This window comes from Elgaria multicarinata, chromosome 1, assembly GCF_023053635.1.
Source record: "Elgaria multicarinata webbii isolate HBS135686 ecotype San Diego chromosome 1, rElgMul1.1.pri, whole genome shotgun sequence".
In the NCBI taxonomy this organism is placed as follows: domain Eukaryota; kingdom Metazoa; phylum Chordata; class Lepidosauria; order Squamata; family Anguidae; genus Elgaria; species Elgaria multicarinata.
In genome coordinates, this window is record NC_086171.1 from 44,724,524 (window position 1) to 44,746,229 (window position 21,706).

The following is a 21,706-nucleotide window of genomic DNA, read 5'->3' on the forward strand; positions in this document are numbered from 1 at the left end:
TCGTTTAAAGCCTAGGGCAGTTTGAGAGCTTCCTTAAATCCTCATTGTGGAAAGGGTTGACTTTAGCATAATAAAGCCATAATAGCTCGAAGCTTCGAGGCTGGATCTACACTACTGCTTTAAAGCGCTTTATAACAGTTTTGACAACTGTATATGGAGTGTGTCCTGGGCCCCAACAGTTGTCAAAACTGTTATAAAGTGCTTTAAAGCACTTTAAAGCAGTAGTGTAGATCCAGCCTTAGTTTTGTTGATTGCGAAGCACAACTCTATCATAGGGGCTAGGCAATTTTTCCCTTAGGTGGTTCACCCGGGGGAAACAGCTGTTTGCCCTAGATGAACAGATATGGAGAAAAACACCATCGCTGTAGCTGAGAATTCGCAACCTTCCTGTTCTGTCTGATCAGTGTTACACAAAAGCTTGCATACCGATAGATCAATGGACATGAGTCTAATATAACATCACTCTTCTGCTGATAAGGACCCGTTACTGGTCACCGCCTGATCTAAAGCAGGGTTGTAACAGCAGCACTTCTACTATGTAAATTGATGATGATGATGATGATGATGATGATGATGATGATGATGATGATGATGATGATAGGATCCCCAAAGGTATGTTTGGGCTGAAGGTGAGTCTCAGGCTTGAAAAGGTGGAAATCTTTCCTTTTTTTTTTTTTTTTTAACAATTTTATAAATTTTATTTACCACAAATTAAAACATCTTACAAAAAAGAAACAACAACACAACATACTACATACATTTTGAATAAATGTTGAATACATATATATTGAGTAAATATTAACTATAACCTATCCTATCATACAATATAATCATTCTTAACATATAAGTGCACCCCCCCACCTCGGGATCTATTCCTGCTTCCAAAATCTCATACTTTCTTCCGCTGGCGGTTTCCCACTTCCCTTAGAAAACACAAATATTAGGAACTGTTTCCAAATTCCTTCAAACTCATTTATTTTAGTTATACCTTTCCTCCACTTAATATTACAAGTCAATTTATCATTAATAGCTATATCCCATACTTCTTTATACCATTCTTCAATAGAATATTCCCCCTGAATCTTCCAGTTCCTAGCTACCATCAATCGTGCTGCAGTCAGCAAACTCGATATCAATTCTTTAATTTCTTTTCCACATTTTAAATCTTCAAATAGTGACAGTAATGCAATTTTTGGTGTTTGTTCTATTTTCATTCCCACTATTTCTTCAATTTCAAGAAACACCATCTTCCATAATCTTTGTACATATTTGCATTCCCACCACATATGTAAATACATTCCTTTTTCCCCACAACCTCTCCAACAATTTGCTGAATGCTGATTATTTATCTTATTCAATCTAATCGGGGTTAGGTACCACCTCCACAAAATTTTAAAATAATTCTTTTTTATTCTCACTCATATACTTCTCAACACTCTTTGTTTCCACAGTCCCTCCCAGCTCTGTCACCCTATTTGTACCTTCAAATCTGTCTCCCATACCATTTTTCCTGAACTGTCCATTAGCCCTTTTTCTAACAATATTTTATATATTTCGCTCATTAACCCTTTTAAGACTAAACTTCCTCCTTTACATTTTTCCTTTTTAATTATTAACTCCTCAAACTTCGTCATTTCTCTACAAACTCTATTTTCTTTAATCCACTTTTTATTCCACTGTTCTAATTGCCTATACTCTAACCAAGATAATTTTTTCTCCTTTAACAGCTCTTCCATATCTTCTCTTGTATTTATATCTCTTAACCAATCCTTTAATTTCATTTTATTTTTCTCTTTTAATATTTTACTTAATCTACCCTTCAGTTCCTCTGGGAAATTCTTTAACATTATTACCGGTGACAAAGGAGAGTTGCTCGGAAGCAGCTTCCCTTTAACTTTACTCCAAATTTCCCATTGAGACCTCAGGAGTGGATTGTCTATACTTTCAACCCACTTTCTCCCTCCTTCCCTAAAAAAAACATTTTCCAATCTCATCTCTACATTACAAGTAATTTTATCCTCCATCCAATCTAAATCTCCTACTCCTATAATTGCTTCTACAATATATCTTAACCTGTTTGCTACATAGTATAATTTTATATTTGGGAGACCCAATCCTCCCTTTTTTTGGCTTAAATACCATTTATTCTTATTTACCCTCACTTTCTTATCTCCGTTACAATATTTATTAATAATATTTTGCCAGCTTTTTATCTCAACTTCTGAAATTTTTATTGGTAACATCCTAAACACAAAATTAATATTTGCTAAAATCTTCATTTTTATTAATGCTATTCTTCCAAACAAGGATAAATTTAGTCTTTTATATTTTTCCAATTTTTCTAATACCTCTTTTTTTAACCTCGTTAAATTCTCCTTTTCTAAATTATCTAATTTTTTTGTAATTTTAATTCCCAAATATCTAATCTGTTCCTTAACTCTCATTTCTATTCCCTTTCGTTCCCATTCCTTTTCTTCCTTCTTAGTGTAATTAAACAAAATCATCTCTGATTTGGACCAATTTATTCTTAATCCTGTAGCTTCTTCAAATTCTCTCAATTGTTGTTTAATTCTATCTATTTTTCTTATTGGATTCTTAATAGTCAATAGGGTGTCATCCGCAAACATGTTCAATTTTATTTTCCTTACATCTCCAATTCCTTCTATCTCTCCATCATCTCTTATTGCATTCGCCAATACTTCCATAACCATTACAAACAGGACCGGCGAGAGCGGACATCCTTGTCTTGTACCTCTGGCTAGTCGTATCTTATCAGTGAGTCCATCGTTTACCACCACTACAGCTGTATTTTGGGAATATAACTGTTCTATTATAGTTTTAAATTTATTTCCAAATCCCATTTTATCTAAAATAATCTTTAATGCCTGCCAGCTCACACAATCAAAAGCCTTAAAACTATCCAATGCCAAAATTCCTGCCTTGATCTTTAATTTTTTTATCGCGTGTATTACATTTAAAACTCTTGCCACTAAACTATGCATCTGTCTCCCCACCACAAATCCACATTGATCTTCTCCTATATATTCTGATATAAATTTATTTAACCATTTCGCCAAAATGGATGAGAAAATTTTAGCATCTTGATTTATTAATGAAATAGGTCTATATGAATCAGGGATAGTCAAATCTTTATCTGGTTTTGGAATTAATATTAGCAATGAGTGTTCCCATGATTCTGGTATCTTTCCTGTAATAAGAGATATGCTGCCTATTTTGTATCCCTTAAGTCGGCAACGCACATCATTGCACCTCTGTGCATATCACACAACCAGCCACCCTGCCACAGTCCTTTATACTTGAAGCCTATCAGCACCTTTGAAACTTCCATCATTTTATGGGCTCATTTCTAATTCACTGTGCAGTTGACTGGACCGGATTACCGTTTGATACTTTTAAACTCTGAACAGTTCAACAACCCTGAAAATGCAAAGGAAACGACTCAACATTTAAGCCCAGTCTTATGTATTTATGGGAACAGGTTGAGGTGGGGAGATTTGCAGCTCTCTCAGTAGTTTGTTATGATTTAGACAACATTAAGCACATCTTTTTAGGCCTCTGCTTCATATGTCTGAAGAACCTCCAGGCAGCTTTAGTGTTCTCTTGATAAAAGGCAGAGATGTGAGGAGAGGAATAGCTGTGCATTCTCCGTGGGAGGATTTATCACCTCTAACAACTCGTTTTATCTGCTCTGTCAAAACTCTCAGCACAGGATCTTTTTCGCCGAAAGTATCTGCACAAGAAAAAGAACCTCATTTCCTTAAAAAATAAATTACACTGATAATTTGCTGCACTACAATGCTGGCCCTTTGATTCTTCTTATTTGTTTGCACTTCTCCATGCCGGCTCCATAATAGGGCAGTATTGAAATGCGCGGCACAGACACACCGGTTTTTTTTTTTTTTTTTTAGCTGGGTACATATCCCCCAGCTGTAGCAGTACCGGGGATAGGGAGGAGAAGGATATACATGAGCTAAGAACAAGGAAAGGATACATTTCTGGCGATGTACTTTCCCCCCGCCCCCAGTCTAAACAAGATTACCAAAAAATGTAGCGTATATTATTTTTACAAACATGGCCAAAAAAAAGTGGAGTTTGGAAAAGTAAAAAGAAAACTGACACATAAACAAGACAAGATCAGGGCATTTGCTTTCCCACCCACCCCAAATGGCCACATATTTTTTACTGTATGATTTTGATTGTTGAAGGTAAAATAAGGCTGTGCACAGACTGAATTATTATTATTATTTTACACACTTGGTAAACTGAAAGTTATCAGAGGGGTCTATTTTGATTGTATAACTATATCCCCTAAGAGCTAAAAGCCAACATTCTTCAGGATGTGATAAAACCCACCTTAACAACTGATGTCAGCAGCAATACTGGAGAGGGTGGGAATATACATTTCTAAAATAAATAAATATGCACTTTTAAGCCCCAAGTATTCTTAATATTAGGAAATCCCAAGGTTCACATGAGATGCCACCTTACAGTGTTTGTGAACAGGCAGTCCAACTTTCATTCTGCCTTGAAGGCATCTGTCACATTGCAATGTGTTTTGCAATGTGTTTTTCCTTCTCTCAAAAATAGGGCATCAGGCTTCAGGCTGATGATCAAACCATTGAAATGTAGAATTGTTTCCTGAAGATGCATACAAAGTTCCATTTTGATATCTTACTCTTCAAGGGAGATGTTATCTTACAAATACATGAAAATTCACAAAATGCAGCATACCACAGGGTTTCCTTAAGACCATAAGAGCAACCCTGCTGGATCAGCCAAATCATTTATCTACTTCACTATCTTGTTTCCCACAGCAGCCAACCAGATGCAGCCAAGAAACACAGAAGCTGGGCATAGAGTCAATGGCCTTTTCCCATTATTGCCTTCCCAACAACTGGTATTCAGTAGCATACTGAACTGGGGATGGATGACACTGTCCATTTTGATTGCTTTCGGTTTCTAATTTTTCCAGTGTTAAATCTGATTCTTCCAAAACTTTAAGAATTTTTCCAATCTTAGATTGGGCTCTTTCCAAACTTCGATTTTTTAAAAAATTCTTTGCATTAAAAATTGTATACATTTGGGTGTATATTTCCCTGAATACATGCATTTTTGAACATCATTTTGCCTGATGTACACATTTTTGTAAGTTATTTTCCTAATGCAGTGTATTTTAACATTGTTTTTAGTAATATATGCATTTTTGTTTGCACATACCCATAATACACATATATTCGTATGCATTTTTTGATTGGAGAACTTCAGATTTTGCAATGGAGAATACCAGAAGTGCATATTTTGAAGGATAACTGAGTTTCAGTTTGCATATTAGTTCAAAACTGCACAATTAAAATGTGAACGGAACCAATTTCCCCCCAATCCCTATTCCGAACATGGACTTTCTAAGTATAGTTATCATGACCAGTGGCCATTGATAGCCTTCTCCTCCATGAATTTGTTGAATCCATCTTTAAAGTATAGTGAATTACACTGGTGACGAATATCATAACTGGCTTGAAACACATTTGGATAAATTATCTTCTCCTATTAGACCTTTCTTGGTTGCCACATGTTTTGTTTGCTGATTATTTGCTGAAACACATTAGAATAAATCATCTTTCCACCACCACCCGCCCTGCACACCCACCCCTCTTTTGGCTCCACAAACACACCAGATAGCCAAGTGGGTTCATGCTGCTAATGAAAGGCTGTATTGTCTGACTTCACTGGGGGTGACTGAAGAAGAAGAAATTGGAAAGTCCTGCCCAGACAGAGGCTGATAGTTGGCAGAAGGCACAGAGTGCCTTCTACCAACTTCAGTTGGTGGCCCAGCTACACCCCTATCTGGACAGGGATAACCTGGCTTCAGTTGTCCATGCTCTGGTTACCTCCAAATTAGATTACTGCAATGCATTCTATGTTGGACTGCCTTTGCAGATGGTTCGGAAGCTGCAGCTTGTACAAAATGCAGCTGCCAGATTGATAACCGCAACCAGAAGGTTCGAACATATAAGACCGATTCTGGCCCACTTGCATTGGCTGCCTATTTCAAGGTGCTGGTTTTAACCTATAAAGCCTTACACAGCTTGGGATGACAATACCTGACGGAATGCCTCTCCCGACATGAACCTACCCATACACTACGCTCAACATCTAAGGTCCTCCTCCGAGGGAAGCTCAGAGGATGGCAACAAGGGAGAGGGCCTTTTCAGTGGTGGCCCCCCAATTTTGGAATGATCTCCCCAACAAGTCTTGCCTGGTGCCAACATTGTTATCTTTTTGGTGCCACATCAAGACTTTTCTCTTGTCCTAGGCAGTTAACAACATATGCTGAGGTTTTTTTTAACTGACCCCAAAATAGTTGTTTTAAATGGATGTTGTTGTTTTTATGCTTTTGATGGTTTTAAATTTTTGTATATTTCTTTTTAATGTTCACTGTTTTTAACTTTTGTAAACTGTCCAGAGAGCTTTGGCTATGGGGTGGTATCTAAATGTAATAAATAAATAAATAGCTCGCAATAACTAAAACTAAGATGCCTTACACTGAAATCCTATGCAGACCTCCCTGGGAGTAAGGCCCACTAAAAGCAGTGGGACTTATTTCAGAGTAGAGATGCATAGGATTGTGCTATCAGTTGGGCAGGGTCTGCACTACTGCTTTAAAACGTTTTATAACAGTAGTGACAACTGTAGGGGCCTAGGACACACTCCATATTCAGTTTTCAAAACGCTTGCAAAAGTATCATATCAGTTTGTCATCTGGAAGCCCCGAAAAAGTACTGGCTGGTTGAAGACATTTTGGTGGCCAATACAAAGCACAAGATGGCACCCCACCTGTTCCACGTACACACACTACTGCAGATTAAATCTTACTCCAACACTGATGACAAGGCAACATGTTCTACCACACCTGAGGGCAGCAGCCTAGCAGGGCTAGGCCAAGACATTTTGCTACCTGAGGTAGAACAGGAAATGGCACCCTCTAACCCACAGAATGGTGTCAGGTTGTTTTTTATTATTATTATTATTATTATTATTATTATTATTATTATTAATGTGCAATTTATGAAGATTAAATTAGTCAGGGCTGCCCTAAAGAACACAGAACAGTGCAAAATATAGCAGGCAGTCCTATTTTTCAAGCCATTGTTGTAGATTGTGTGCAGAATCAACATAACCAGGGAAGTATCTCCTCTGAGAAAGGATGAAATACGCATTTTCTAAATGTTACATTATTCCGGGATCTTTGAGGGACTGAGGAACCCTCATTTTCAATGAGCAAGAGATATTCCTGGTAGCGTGTGTATTCTAGATAGGATTGACTCCCCAAAATCCAAGAGTCATGACCACACCACGACTTGCAAAATAAAAACATACTCCCCTGGCCACTATATCCAATTCTTTTGTTACCCAATTTCAGCGGAGGGAGGAAGGTGATAGAGCTATAGTTAGGAAAAATACAGTGCACAATAAATGTTGTTTTACTTATTTATCACATTTCTAGGGTGTTTATTCCCCATAAGAAAACCAAATGTATTTCTTTAGCATTCCCCTTTCCCAGCAAACTATATACAGCCAAGGCTGATCTATAGAGACCAAGTTCTCCTCACAAAACAAAGCCATGCTGCCATCTAGTGGTAAACAGTCTGTTGACATACCTAAAGTTATGGTTTACTAGAAGTGAACAGTCATGTTGACTGGGAATGATGGGAGCTGAAAGCTTCATCCCATGTACCTGCTTCTCTCAGATTATCCCCGTAGCGCTAAGCTTTCGCGTTTGTTGTTGTTTTTGCTACCGGGCGACAGCAATCCTTTGCATACCTGGAAGTGAGTTTAAAGGGGGAAATGTAAAAAATCATTAAAAAATCAACGGATGACCCAATTCAATTCAAATTTGGTGTGCTTAACGCTCTCCCTAATATCTATTACTGTGCCAATTTTGGTGTCTTTATCTTTAAAGCTTACGGAGATGTAAGCATTTCTTTAAAATCCTGTTCCTGCGCCCCAGCGGCAGCTCGGACGATACGCTCAAAAAGTAGGGGCTAAATACGGTGAATCTTTTTGCTTTATTGCACAATTAAGGCAGGATGCATGAGAGTACTTCACAATCAAAGCAGATTATAAGGTGGAAAACTTCTGAATCCTTTGCATGCAATTCGCAGTGATTGCACAGTATAACGCTGGTGTGATAAAGCTAGAAGTTCAACAAATCTGAAGACACCAAGTTGAGGAAGACTGATCTACATATTTCTCCAAAGGGTTCTCAACCCAGGAGGTGGTCCGGATGGTTGGCTTTCTTTCAGCCATTATAGATTAAGCTGCTGTAAGAAAACTGTCTTTTTCTTCACGTCCAGGGTTTACTATTTATTTCATTAATAACCTGCCTTTTTGGCTGTTGTTGACCTTTTTTCTCCTTATGGAACTCAAGGCGGTATACATAATCATCATCCTCTCCATTTTTATCCTCACATCAATCACCCTGTGAGGTAGGTTGGGCTGAGAGTCTGTGACTGGCCCAAAGTCATCCAGTGGGCTTCCAAAGTTGCCGAGTGGGAACTAGAACCCAGATTTCCCAACTCCCACTCGAACATTCCCCAGCTATCACAAGTTAGTCCAGGGCCTAATCTACACCAAGCAGGATATAGCACCATGAAAGCAGTATATAAAAGGCAGAAGCCACACTACTGCTTTATAGCGGTATTGAAGTGCACTGACAACTGTTGGGGCCCATTGACACATACCATAGACCGCTTTCATACCGCTTTCATAGTGCTATATCCTGCTTGGTGTAGATTAGGCCCAGCATTCCATTCACATAGTATCCAACTAGCTACCTGTGGGAAGCCCACAAGTACGACAGAAGTACACTCCCATTTGTGTACCCAAGCAAGGTGTACAAAGGCATATTGACTCTGATATTGGAGGTAACATATAGCTATCAGGACTAGTATTAGAATGTAAGTCTATGTGGCAGGGTGTTGCTGTTTTATTCTTTTACTATATATATCACCATGTACATTGATGGTGCTAAATAAAAAAATAATAGCCACAGACAGCCTTATCCTCCAATTTGTCTAATCCCCCTTTAAAGCCATCCAAATTGGTGGCAATTACTACTTCTTGGCCCTTTCTACACCTAAGGGTTATCCCAGGAAAACGGAGGTATCATCCTTGCCTGCTCCCGGGATCCCCTATGTGTCATTTGCATGTGCAAGGATGATCCCGGGACAATCCTGGGGAAAATGGCTGGTGTAGACATGCCCCTTGTGGTAGCAAATTCCATAGTTTAATTGTGGAACCTGAGCTTGAGCAGACATACATCTTATCCTTTTGTAGCCAGGCAAAACCTTTTTTAAAAATGTCTCAGACCTTTAAAATCTTGTAATAGTTTAAATGCTGCTTGAATTTGCTACTTTATTATTATCGTTTTAGTTGTTTTATTATATTGAATTTATATTTTATGTTTTAAAACTGCCCTGGAAACTTCAACGTTGAAGGTGTAGTATATAAATTCCTGAAATAAGTCAATAATAAATAAAAGAAGAACCTTCAGAGTCAATTGGTTATTATTACCATCATTGTGTGCCAGAGGGCATAAGAGGAAACTAACCCCATTAATATTTTTGTTTTAAAACTGATAATACAAAATGCTCCAGTGATCATGGTGTATAAGCTATTCTTGCATATTATACTAATATCATACTTTATGTGAAATTGCAAAATTATTTGGCAATCTTTTAAATAGAGGAAAATGCTTCAAATCCTGTTATGGATTGGACCTGTAAAATAGCTAGTTATTTCTGTCATTTCCCTAGAGAAGTCTTCAGACTTTGTATTCCTTTATTTCTTCCATACACTTTAGAAGACACCAAACTATCTTGGGTAAAACTATTTGCTTTATGTTTCTTCAAATACATATATACCTTCTAAGAGAAAAGAAGCTTAGTGAACTGAGGTAGAGGTGTATTTATAATGAGCCCAGATTCAAGGAAATAAAAAATTCCCCAGCTGCAATAAAAACCAGAAGCCCATGTAAACATGATTCACAATTCACAGAACTGGAGTTCTGTATGGATATTATCCTCTCCAAAACAAAAATCTACACATAGTTTTGCAACCGGGTTTATGAGGGGGCAAAAACTGACTTCAAATTCAGAGCAACATGTCATGTAACACAAGTGTCTCTTGGGGCTTCCTGCTGCATCCCAAGAATATCTGCAGAAGGGAACTGTTGAATTTCTTCCACTTCAATTTCCCAAGGCACTGAGAATCATCAGTAAGTTTTTCTAACATGACAGAAGTCTGCTACTCAGTCTTGCAAGCCAGAGAGAGTGAACAGAAAAACTGAAGTGAAATTACCTAACCCGCTTACTAACAGTCTCCTCTGAGAGCTCTAGTTTTATTTCTTGGAAGTTAACTTTACAGAATTATGTGCTGTACAGAAAGGAAGCAAATATATAAAAAGGAGTGTTGTATGAAACATGAACTTACTTTAGGCATTTCGCCACCAATATTTCTAACAAACAACTATAGCAATGACGTATTTACATTAAGGGGAAATTGCAGGGTGTTTGTGCTTCCTGCTTCTTGGTGTGATTGTTATGGACCCCATTACACGGGTGGAGAGGGGCAACCACATCGTTTGAATTGAATACCTCCCCTCTAATCTTGTTCTGTTCACTTATTGAGACAGTGTCACCTAGTGGTGGAAGATCCCACATTTTAATACTTCAAAAGTGGTTCTTTTCATAGCGGAATTTCCAAGGGATACATGTCCTGGTCGTTCACAACATCATATAAAACATCTGCAAACTTTCATGAGTGGCAAATCACAAGAATGCAATAAATCACTCATTTAGAAGAGCTCGTAGAGAGATTGAATTTTTTAAAAAGAGCCAAATTGAAACTATTCAATTGTCCTGTCCTTGCATCAGTGGAGGCTGGTGGCTTTGATGTCAGTGGAGCATTGAATCTGCTCTAGGCTTCAGTCAGAGCCAGTTAAATCTCTACCACCATGGATAGCACCTTTAGAGTTCAGTCAGAAACCAGGAGTGGATTCAGCGCTCCAGTGAAAATGGAGCCACCAGCCTACACTGGCCTTTTAGATAAATGCAGGCGATCTCATAAAACTCTCCACACTGTAGATCATTGAACAACATTCTTTCAAGTGGGGAAGGTGACCTTTATTTTGATTTATTTATTTATTTATTTATTTATTGCATTTTATACCACCCAATAGCCGAAGCTCCCTGGGCGGTTCACAAAAATTAAAACCATTCAAAGTATAAAACAAACAGTATAAAAACATGATATAAAATACAATATAAAAGCACAACCAATTTTTGTAAAATACCAATGTATGCTGAGCATTAGACCAAGTTACTTGAGAAATAGATCAAGCTATTCCATTCCTAGCACATTGTTTATATAAGGTTTCATATCTACACTCTTGTATTTTACCAGGTAACCTCATACCAGTCCATTATGGAGAAGAACAACACAATGGTTTCACTGACTTCAGATTTGACTAACAAGAAGGAGAGTGTGTGCATTTTCGGAACAGGGGATTTTGGAAGATCTCTAGGATACAAGTTGATGCAGTGTGGCTATTCCGTTGTATTTGGAAGCCGAAGTGCCCAGACCTCCGAGCTGATCCCTCAAGGAGCCACGGTGCTAACTCACACAGAAGCCGCAGAAACGTCTGACATTATCATTATAGCCATCCAGAGAGTACATTACAGCTTCCTTGAAAGCCTACGGGACGTTCTCCATGGGAAAGTGCTGGTGGACGTGAGCAACAACCTCAAATTAAACCAGTACCCAGAATCCAATGCTGAATATCTTGCCCAGATGATGCCAGGCAGCAAGGTGGTGAAAGCATTTAACACAGTGTCTGCATGGGCTCTGCAGTCAGGTGCCTTGGATGCCAGCAGACAGGTGAGGACATCTCTGGGGCAAAAGATGCCTGCATTCCTCCACTGAACCCAAGGCAGCATGTATAATCCCCCTCCTCTCCATTTTATCCTCACAACGAGGATAAGGTAGGTTGGGCTGAGAGTCTGTGATTGGTTCAAAGTCACCCAGTGAGCGAGCTTCCATGGCCAAGTGGAGACCAGAACCCAGATCTCCCGACTCCCAGTCCAACATTCTAGCCACTACACCACACTGGCTCCTTGCTGAAACCTGGGTGGTACATAAACATAAATAAAATAATACATAACACAATAAAACAGTAAAACTACAGAATCAAGATAAAAGCAGACAAGGCAGCAAATTCAACAGAACAGGCAAAATCAAGCAGTCAAAATACCTTGGTAAACAAAATGGTTTTGAGTAGGTGCTAATCAGTGAGCACTAAAATATTTTTCCCTAACGCAGATGCTTTCTAAACAAACTGCCTATCACATGATAACTTTGTTCCTATATTCTACCCACTTGAGGCTGCAAGGTCAACTATTCAAAGGCTAAAGGCCTGGAAGTTAGTTTTATCTTGGGCCCCAATGAGCTGATGAAAAAGGGAAAGATTTTCATGGGCTGAGAAAAATCCAGCCAATTTCCAGTGCTTGCATTATAGGGACAAAGATAGAGGGCCCCACAGTGAAATCCACAAACCCTAGCGCTGACTCCCTCTAATTTTAGCCAAAATTGTGGCCTACCTACAACCTTCTAAGAACATTAGCCAAGACGCCCACTGCAAGAGGTAAGTTTTTGGACCCACAGTGAGAATTTAAGCACTGTTTCTTACTGAAGTCAGAGGAACCCAAAACAAACATTTGCAATAAAGTAGCAATATATTCCTTTATTTCATTCCATTTCAATTTTTGCTGCAGGTGTTTATCTGTGGAGATGACAGCAAGTCAAAAGAAAAGGTTATGGAGATTGTTCGAAGCCTTGGTCTTACTCCATTGGATAAAGGATCGCTCTTAGCAGCCAAAGAAATCGAGAATTACCCTTTGCAGCTCTTCCCAATGTGGAAATCCCCTATCTATCTCTCCCTTGTTCTCAGTGCAGTCATCTTCTTCTACTGCGTGATCCGTGAGGTGGTCTACAATTACGTTGAGAAAGGAGAAGACTCTTCCTTTTCTATTCTCATTACCATCCCAAACCGGGTCTGCCCAGTCGTGGCTCTCGTCCTTCTTGGTTTGGTCTACTTGCCTGGGATCTTTGCTGCTCTTCTCCAGTTGTACAGAGGTACCAAATACAGTCGCTTCCCAGATTGGCTGGACCAGTGGATGCTGTGTAGGAAACAACTTGGCTTGGTCGCCTTGGCTTATGCTTTCCTACATGTATTGTATACGCTCATCATCCCTATTCGGTACTACGTAAGATGGAGGTGGAACTCTTATGTCCTTTTCCAGGTAAGCTGATATTCTCCTCCCGTTTCATCACCAGCCTTGTAAATTATACAACTTTGGAGGGACATTGCGACTATCAGAAGCACAGACAGTAATCAGACTCAACAGGGTTATAGACCCATTGGCCCCTAAGGCAAAAAGCCTTACTAACCATGGATTAAAGCCATGGTTTAAGGTGTCATCTGAACAAGCCCCAGCTTTCTGGCTTAACTACTGTGGTTAAAGCCATGGTTTCAGGTGTCTTCTGAATGGGGCCATTGAAATGAATAAGCGTTAAATTAATCATGATTAACTGCACAGCTCATTCATTTCAATGGGTCTACTTTACAACTGGTCTAACATAGAAAGCTGCCCCATGCTTGCTGCACATCACCCTGTGTGAATCATCGTAGAGCAAATGTGATGTGGGTTTACAAAACTTGTCAGGTTCGCCCGGGGTTTAATCCAGGATCTGCCTTCCACAAGGATCTGCCTTCTTCAGGAGAAAAGGACCTTCCATGAGAAGAAGGACTCCACTTGTAGAAGGTCTTTCTGCCCAGTACTTGATTTCCCACTCTGCCAGAGCTCACTCCATTCTGCAGGGTATCCTGACACTATGTAGCATCTTCATGGGGCTAGAGGGGCCGCCCTGGGAAGGAGGGGGGTGGGGAAGTCCATTTCTGCCAGCACAGTTGATCCAGAATGAATCTGGATTAAACACTGTATAAAATGGTATCTTTTTAATCTACCACATATCAAAAATATTTCTTTTCCTTTTTCTTCTCATCTTAAGGCATTGAATAACAAAACAGATCCATTTGTGACTGGGTCAGGCTGGCACAGCGATGCGTATCTTGCTTTCGGTATCTTGGGATTCTTTTTGTTTGTCCTCCTGGGAATAACCTCCTTGCCATCTGTCAGCAACAGTGTCAATTGGAGAGAGTTTCGGTTCGTACAGGTAAGGGCTCATGAGCTAGCAAGCTCACATTTCATCTACCTCACTTGCAGTGTGTTACTCTGCGCCTTTGCTCAGAAGGCCCACCAAGTGCAGTGGGATTACTCTCAAGTATAACAGGCTTAAGGCACAATCCTACTCATGGAGGGAAGGGAAGAATTTTGTTTCCTGTCTAGTTAGAGTTTTGGCACCTTTCAAAGGGGAATACCATCTATTCCAACACAAACTCCTTTCGCCCATGCAGAGAAGACACTGATTCCCCAATAAAGTGTCAAAAGATTTAAAAAGTCTGTTCCAATTAAGCTCATCTATTATTGCCTATCTGATGAAGCACTAGACGTTCAAAAACAGAGTGCTTAGGGTGCAGTCCTCCCAGCATTCCCCATGGCTGGCTGGGGAATGCTGGGAGTTGTAGGACTTTCTTCTATCTAAGTATGGCTGGGATTGCGCCCTACATTTTTTCAGGGGGAGGGGCTTTTCCTTCTGTGTTTATTTCACTAGACCTAGAAAATCTATGGCCCAGCATGGGGAGGAAACAGGTTAGCCCAATCTTGAACCATTTTGCATTCCCAAATTAACATGGGAACTGGAACACACTTACTCTTTGATTTCCACACTTCTCCAAATTTTTGTGGTGCAAGTCTATCAAAAAGGCATGTAGTAAGGGAAAGGCATTTGAATTTTCATGTAGACTTTAAAAGAAACATTTGCAATCTTTCATGGAAATGGGGCAGAATGAACTTGTGCTTGGAAAAAAATGTGAATATTACAGAAAACAAAATATACAGATTTGTCCATTGAGACAACCTTCAAAGACTCTTCTCCAGGTTCCCTCACTTTGGGAAAATAGAGCCCCTGCTCCAAGGACTAGGGCCTTCTCTGTGGTAGCCCCAATATTCTTGAATGACCTCCCCAAAGAGAGCACTTGCATTCCTCCTTCTTCAACTCAACATGCTTGTGTAAGGCCCATGTGTTATGAGGGCCTTTCATTAGTTGGATGGTGGGCTGAAAGGATGGTATCTTTTCAGGGAATGCATTCTGTGCTACTGTGGTAATAATTTTATTTAATTTTTATTTATTTATTGTGTTTATATACCACCCCATAGCTGAAGCTCTCTGGGTGGTTTACAAATAAGGTTTTCACTATAGTTTTCTAGAGGAGTTTATGATCATTAACTTTTCCTTTTTAATGGTTGAAAGCTAATGTAAACAGTGGGGAAAGTCATACATATTTGAAATAAACAATGTTCGATTGCCAGCCCTTGCTACTGCTCATTTCATTCATGTGTTCCCATCTAATGCAAAGGAGGGCACCATGCCTCAAAGGCCCAATTATTTCACTTTCTGGCTTTACGATTCAGAGTGTAAATGTGTACATACATTACTGTCTAGTGGTAGCAGAATCCTGTACAGTTTAGCTTACCCAATCTGTTGCCCTCCAGATGTGTAGGACTAGAACTCTAACATCCCTATCCATTGGTTGTGTTCACTGGGGTTGCTGGGAGCTGTAGTCCAACACAACTAGAGGGCAACAGATTAGAGAAGAACATAAGAAGAGCCCTGCTGGATCACACCAAGGATCCATCCAGTCCAGCACTCTGTTCACACTGTGGTCAAACAGCGGCCCATGAGAAATGCACAAGCAGGACATGAGAGCTACAGCACCTTCCTACCCATGTTCCCCAGCAGCTGGACTATATACGCTTACTGCCTATAGACTTACTGCCTATATATACTGGTTTAATGCATTGCAGCCGCAGCCATGCAGAAATACTTGCCAAATGACATTATGGGCCTCTTTAATCCATTTGGTCCAAGAAATCCCCAGGTGAACTCAGCTCGTGATAGAAGGAAAACTTAGTCTAGGTCATCTTTTGATAAATGGATAGAATGCTCTGTGATTGGCCTTATATACCTCACAACAGCTTCTCAGAGAATTCATAGGGAAGTTAATGCTTGCTTTGTAATCATATTTCTTTTCTCTCTCTCTTTTCCCTCCTTCTCATAGTCTTATCTGGGCTACCTGTCATTGGTTTTCTGCACTGCCCATACTTTGGGCTATGGCGGGAAGAGGTTCCTGAACAGTGCTTCATACCCGTGGTGCCTTCCTCCTACGTATATGTACTCCCTCATTATCCCTTGCATTGTGCTGCTCATTAAGTTTTTCCTAATATTTCCATGTATAGATAGACCTCTAACTCAGATTCGACAGGGCTGGGAGAGGAAACCCAAGCACACAATCCCGACAAACAGAGGCTTATCGGCTGTATAATCTCTTAGCAAATGCACAAAATAAATTTGGCTCTGCCCACCTCTGAAATACGGCCTTGAGAGCTTCCCTCAAGACCAAAGAGTTTCAGCACCCCTCAAATTGAAAGAGGTATAAGCAACAATAACAATCATTTTGAAGAATGGTTTCCAGTCCTGTTTTGAGCATTTTAAGATCTATTGTCTCCCCCTAGCCATAGGGATACTTCAGAGATGACAAAACTGACCAATGCTTCCCAGGACATGGAACTCCAGCTATTGGGCGGTATAGAAATGTAATAAATAAATAAATAAACTATGTGGATATACTGCGAAGGGTGCATATTCACAATGGCACAGAGGATAATCTGCATACAGATTACATGCCATTTCCTACAAAACCTCTTCCCGTGAAGACCTTTTCTTACTTTTGAAGCTGGCCATGGTTTTGTGGGAAATTTGTCTTTAGTCTTACATAAGGGAATAATTTTCCTACAAATGGATGCTCCATGGATTTTGCTGATTTGGATTGGTGCAACCTACAGGCATGGATACGAATTGGACTTCTAAATTCATTTCTACCAAGATGGACTCAGGGCCCAGTAAAGCTACTTCATAGAATCATAGAATAGTAGAATTGGAAGGGGCCTATAAGGCCATCGACTCTGACCCCCTGCTCAAACTATTCCCCTGTGTATACATTACCGTAAGGTGACTATTGAAGGAAAAGTGCCTGTGAAGAAGTGTTAAACCACACTTACAAACTCAATCAATAATAGGCAAGTGGTTTTGTTCAAGCTTTTTGGGGTACAGTGTTACCTATTGCTGTGTATTAATGTATTCCTTTACCATATTTGATAAAATATATGCCTTTTGTTTTTGAAGCGTAACTCTATGTACATTGTACATCGTTTAAATTATGTATAGTTTAATCAGAATAAAGAAAATCTATTTTAAGAACAAATGTTTTGGTTTTTGGCCACAAAGGGGCAGCAACACAGCCAGATCTCTCATTCTTTTTTCCTTTACCAATGAAGAAGAAGAAGTTAAGCTAAGCAAGGAAGAGGAAGAAAGTGTTGTAATGAAAAAGTGTTGGCTGGTCACCTTACACTGCAGAGAGCAAGGAAAGAACTATGAACAATTTAGGAATATATACCTTTGCAGTCAAAGATGAATAATGAAAGAAAGAACAACAAAGATTCCTGTGGCACCTTGAAGACTTATTTATTCTGGCATAAGCTTTCCTAGACACTCTCAACTTCATCAGAGTGATGAAGTAGGCAGTGTTGTTTCTGCTGCCACAGACTAACACAGCTTACCCTCTGGATAATGAAAGAAAACACATACACGCAGGCTCAAGTAGAAAATTCCCAACTAATATCACTAAGACCCAATTTTTAAAGCAGCCTTCTCCAACTTGCTGACCTCCAGATCTTTTGGAGTATTGCATTCTTAACCATTGACCATGGTGGCTGGACCGGATAGGAGTTGAAATCCAAAACATCTGGAAGGCACCATATTGGGGAAGGCTGTTTTAGAGTATAAAATTATTTTAGAACAATGAGATGAGCATGCTGAGAGTTGTAGGACTTTTTCTCTCCAAACATGCATAGGATTGTGCCCTAAAACCATGATCCTATATGCCCTTCCTTGGCAGTTTGTCCAACTGTATTCAGCAGGACTTATTTTTGAGTAAGTACCCATTGGTTTGGGATGCATGCCTTGAGAACTTTCTGTCTCATTACTTGCCAAGTTGCTACAATATATCACTACATACAGGGCCAATTCAGACAACATGCTTAGCCATGGTTAAGCTGCTAACCCTTTTGCAGCAAATAGTTAGTGAGTGTGGTTATGTAGTCACCATGGTTAGGAATGGTTCCCGTGACATGCTAAGTCATGATTCACACGGCACGCTAAGCTGTAATGTTTAACTCAAAGTGCTTAACCACCGTGGCTTAGTGCGTCATCTGAACAGGGTCATAATGTGAATGTATAAAAGCCATATTGATGTTTCTATGCTTTTGATGGTTTTAAATTTTTGTATGTTTGTTTTTAATGTTCACTGTTTTTATCTTTTGTAAACCACCCAGAGAGCTTCAGCTATGGGGCAGTATATAAATGTAATAATAAATAAAATATAAATAAAATAAACAAACTTGAGAGTTGAAATTTGATGTATATGTAGTTAGACAAATCCTAATTATTTGAAGTCTGAAATTGACTAGAAAGCCCATCATACCAGACCACTGTACTGGTTAGGGCTGATGGGAAATGGACTCCAACAACATGTGGATATCCACATGTTACCCACCTCTGGGTTAAAGTGTTGAACTGCTCCTTAAGACACTTGAAGTAGCTCTCTCAGGATAGAGAAGGAAATTATTATTATTATTATTATTATTTATTTATTTATTTATATAGCACCATCAATGTACATGGTGCTGAAATGGAAATAACTGCTAGGGAAAGAGGGGTGAAATGAGTCAAACCTCACATGGCTAGGCTTTCCACCTCAGATATGTTAATAATCCTTAGACTGAGGTGGTTAGGATTTTCAGTTGAGAAAATAACTTTGCATGCAGTTTAAATTGCAGCATAATATAATAACCTGATAGCTCAAAAGTGAACTTAAAATCCTTTTAATTTCAAATATGATATGTTAGACTAAGTTGAAGAGCTTCTCTACATGAGCAACTCATGACACTGTCAACCTCCAGGACGTCTACCACACTTTCCCCTGTTTATCCCACTTTAAAAAAGATTGGAGAGAAGATGGAATAAATCTTAATGGCATGAAATCAGCAGTGTGTAAATCTGGCATTGTGCTACAATTCTGCCACTAGATGGCACTGTTTCATTGAAGCCATCACATTGCCTAGAAGGGAAGTTTTCAATTCAAAAATATGTGGGTCACCATCTTAAGGAGCATGTAGTGAATACAGACAGATTCCAAAAGAAGAAAACCCCAGTAAGGCTGTGGGTTTTTTTCCCTTACTGTAGAGACAACCTAACTGTTAGAGCCAAGCATGAAGCAAAATCCAGGTCTCTCCTAGCTATTTTCTTGGCCCTATAGCACTTGAGCCTACATCCCACCCTCCTGTTAATCCTTTTCTAGTGGCCGCAGTCTCCAAGGCCCCAGAGAAAGGGGGAAAATTGAAGCCCGAAAATAAAGTCAAAAGTGATCAAAACACATTTTGAAATGAATGGATTGTGTTACTGTCATGACTCTTGAGATGTTGGAAGGGAAGAAGCATGAATAGGTAACATAACACCATTACAGAGGAACTGTATATTACTAATTTGTTTGATTAGCTTCTTTTCCTGATACAGAACAATATAGCAGCATCAAGTCTTTCAGAAACTCTCTATACTCTCTCAGGATGTGTATGTAACATTTGCTTGAAATAAATGTTGTAATAAAGCAACTATGGCTGCAATATATACACACTTGCTTAGGAGTAAGCCCATAGAATACAGTAGAACTTACTTCTAAGTAAATAGGCACAGGATGGGTGCTGTAAGTCTTCATCTGTGACACATCATATCATTGGTTGTTGTTTTTTAAAAAAACACCACTCTGATGCTTTTATAAAGTAGATGCATGATTTGTTTAGATTAAATCTGACAGTCTAAATACTTTGAAGGGAGTGGATTATTTAGCCATAGCCCTGTGGGAGAAAAGGAACGGAATGATGTATTGTTTCATTTTAGCCAACTGGATCAAACTCCTTAAGACTTGAACAATCCTTATCTATGTTACCTGGCAACATCTATTTTAAAAACGTAAGTAGAGCCCTGCTGGATCAGACCAAGGGTCCATCTAATCCAGCATTCTGTTCGCACAGTGGCCAACCATCTGCTGACCTGGAACCCATAAGCAGGACATGAGTGCAACAGCACCCTCCCACCCATGTTCCCCAGGAACTGGTGTGTATTTTAGTACAGACAGGCTTGTTGGAGAAATAAAGACAGGAACTAATCCAGATTAATATACTCAATTGCTATGCAACTCCTTTATACCAAGGTTAGACAGGGCAAGGATCTAGTACACATGTGGTGGCTCTCACCTCTCCAAGGACCCTGTCCACATCATTGGGCTTTGCAAATTGAAATGTATCCAATAATACTGGACAAGCAGGTGCCAGAGTTACATCCATTGGGTCTGTATCAACCATAGCATTCAAGTCAGAGCAGTACTGAGCAATTTTGTCTGCAAAGTGCTGAGCAAATTGGTCACAGCAGGCTGTTGAAAGGTCTAAATTCTCTTCTTGGGGGCCAATGTGTAAAAGGCCCCTGACCACCCAAAACAGCTCTGCTGGACGGCTCTTTGCAGACACAATAGTGGCAGAGATAAAAAGTTTTTTTGCTGCCCGTATTGCCATGGAGTAGGCCTTCAAATAGGCTGTAGCCCGTGTTCAGTCGGATTCATTCCAAGTTTTCCCACCAACGTCACTCTAGTCTCTGTCTCACTTGTTTCATTGCTGCCAGCTCCCTGGAAAACCAATGGGCTGGTGTGGCTCCACTCTGTGAGAGAGGATGCTCAGGAGCAATTGTGTCCACCACCCAGGCCATTTTTCCATTCCAGAGATCAACCAGGACTTCGACAGAATCGCCTGCCGAGGCAACAGGCAAATCCCCAAGAGCCATCAGCAAACCATTTGGATCCATCAGCCTCCTGGGGCTGACCATCTTAATCGGTCCTCCACCCCTGCAAAGGTTTTGAGTGTCAGCAAGTCTAAACCCCACCAGGTAGTGCCATAACAACAGAACTACAGAAAGTTCCTCCACTATCAGATCCCTGTCACTTCATCCAGCACAGAAAACAAGGTCCAAAGTGTGCCCAGCAGCATGGGTGGGGCCAGATACTATTTGGGTCAGACCCATGGTTGTCATGAAGTCCTGAGCCTCAGCATGGATGTTGAAATCTCCCAGCACAACAAGCTGGGGAGCTCCAACACCAACCCTGAGACTACCCCTGCTAGCTCAGCAAGGGGGACTGTTGAGCAGCGGGTTGGACAGTACACCAACAGAATCCCTATTCTGTCCCGGGCACCCACCTTCAGGTACACACATTCGAACCCCACAGATTGTGGGACAGGGCACCTTGTCAGGGGGATGAAATCCCTTTAGACCACTGCCACTCCAC

The 21,706-nt window shown here is 40.0% G+C and overlaps 1 protein-coding gene across 1 annotated transcript in view; it reads left to right on the forward strand.

The window, feature by feature from the left end:
• Positions 1 to 17,653, forward strand: part of STEAP4 (STEAP4 metalloreductase) — a 33,654-nt gene extending 16,001 nt beyond the window's left edge. The window contains exons 2-5 of the mRNA XM_063147588.1: positions 11,485 to 11,958; positions 12,852 to 13,379; positions 14,149 to 14,313; positions 16,319 to 17,653. Coding sequence (XP_063003658.1) covers positions 11,506 to 11,958; positions 12,852 to 13,379; positions 14,149 to 14,313; positions 16,319 to 16,582 — 1,410 coding nt within the window. The 5' untranslated portion in view covers positions 11,485 to 11,505 and the 3' untranslated portion in view covers positions 16,583 to 17,653. The remainder of the gene's footprint in view (positions 1 to 11,484; positions 11,959 to 12,851; positions 13,380 to 14,148; positions 14,314 to 16,318) is intronic.
• Positions 17,654 to 21,706: the final 4,053 nt, after the last annotated feature.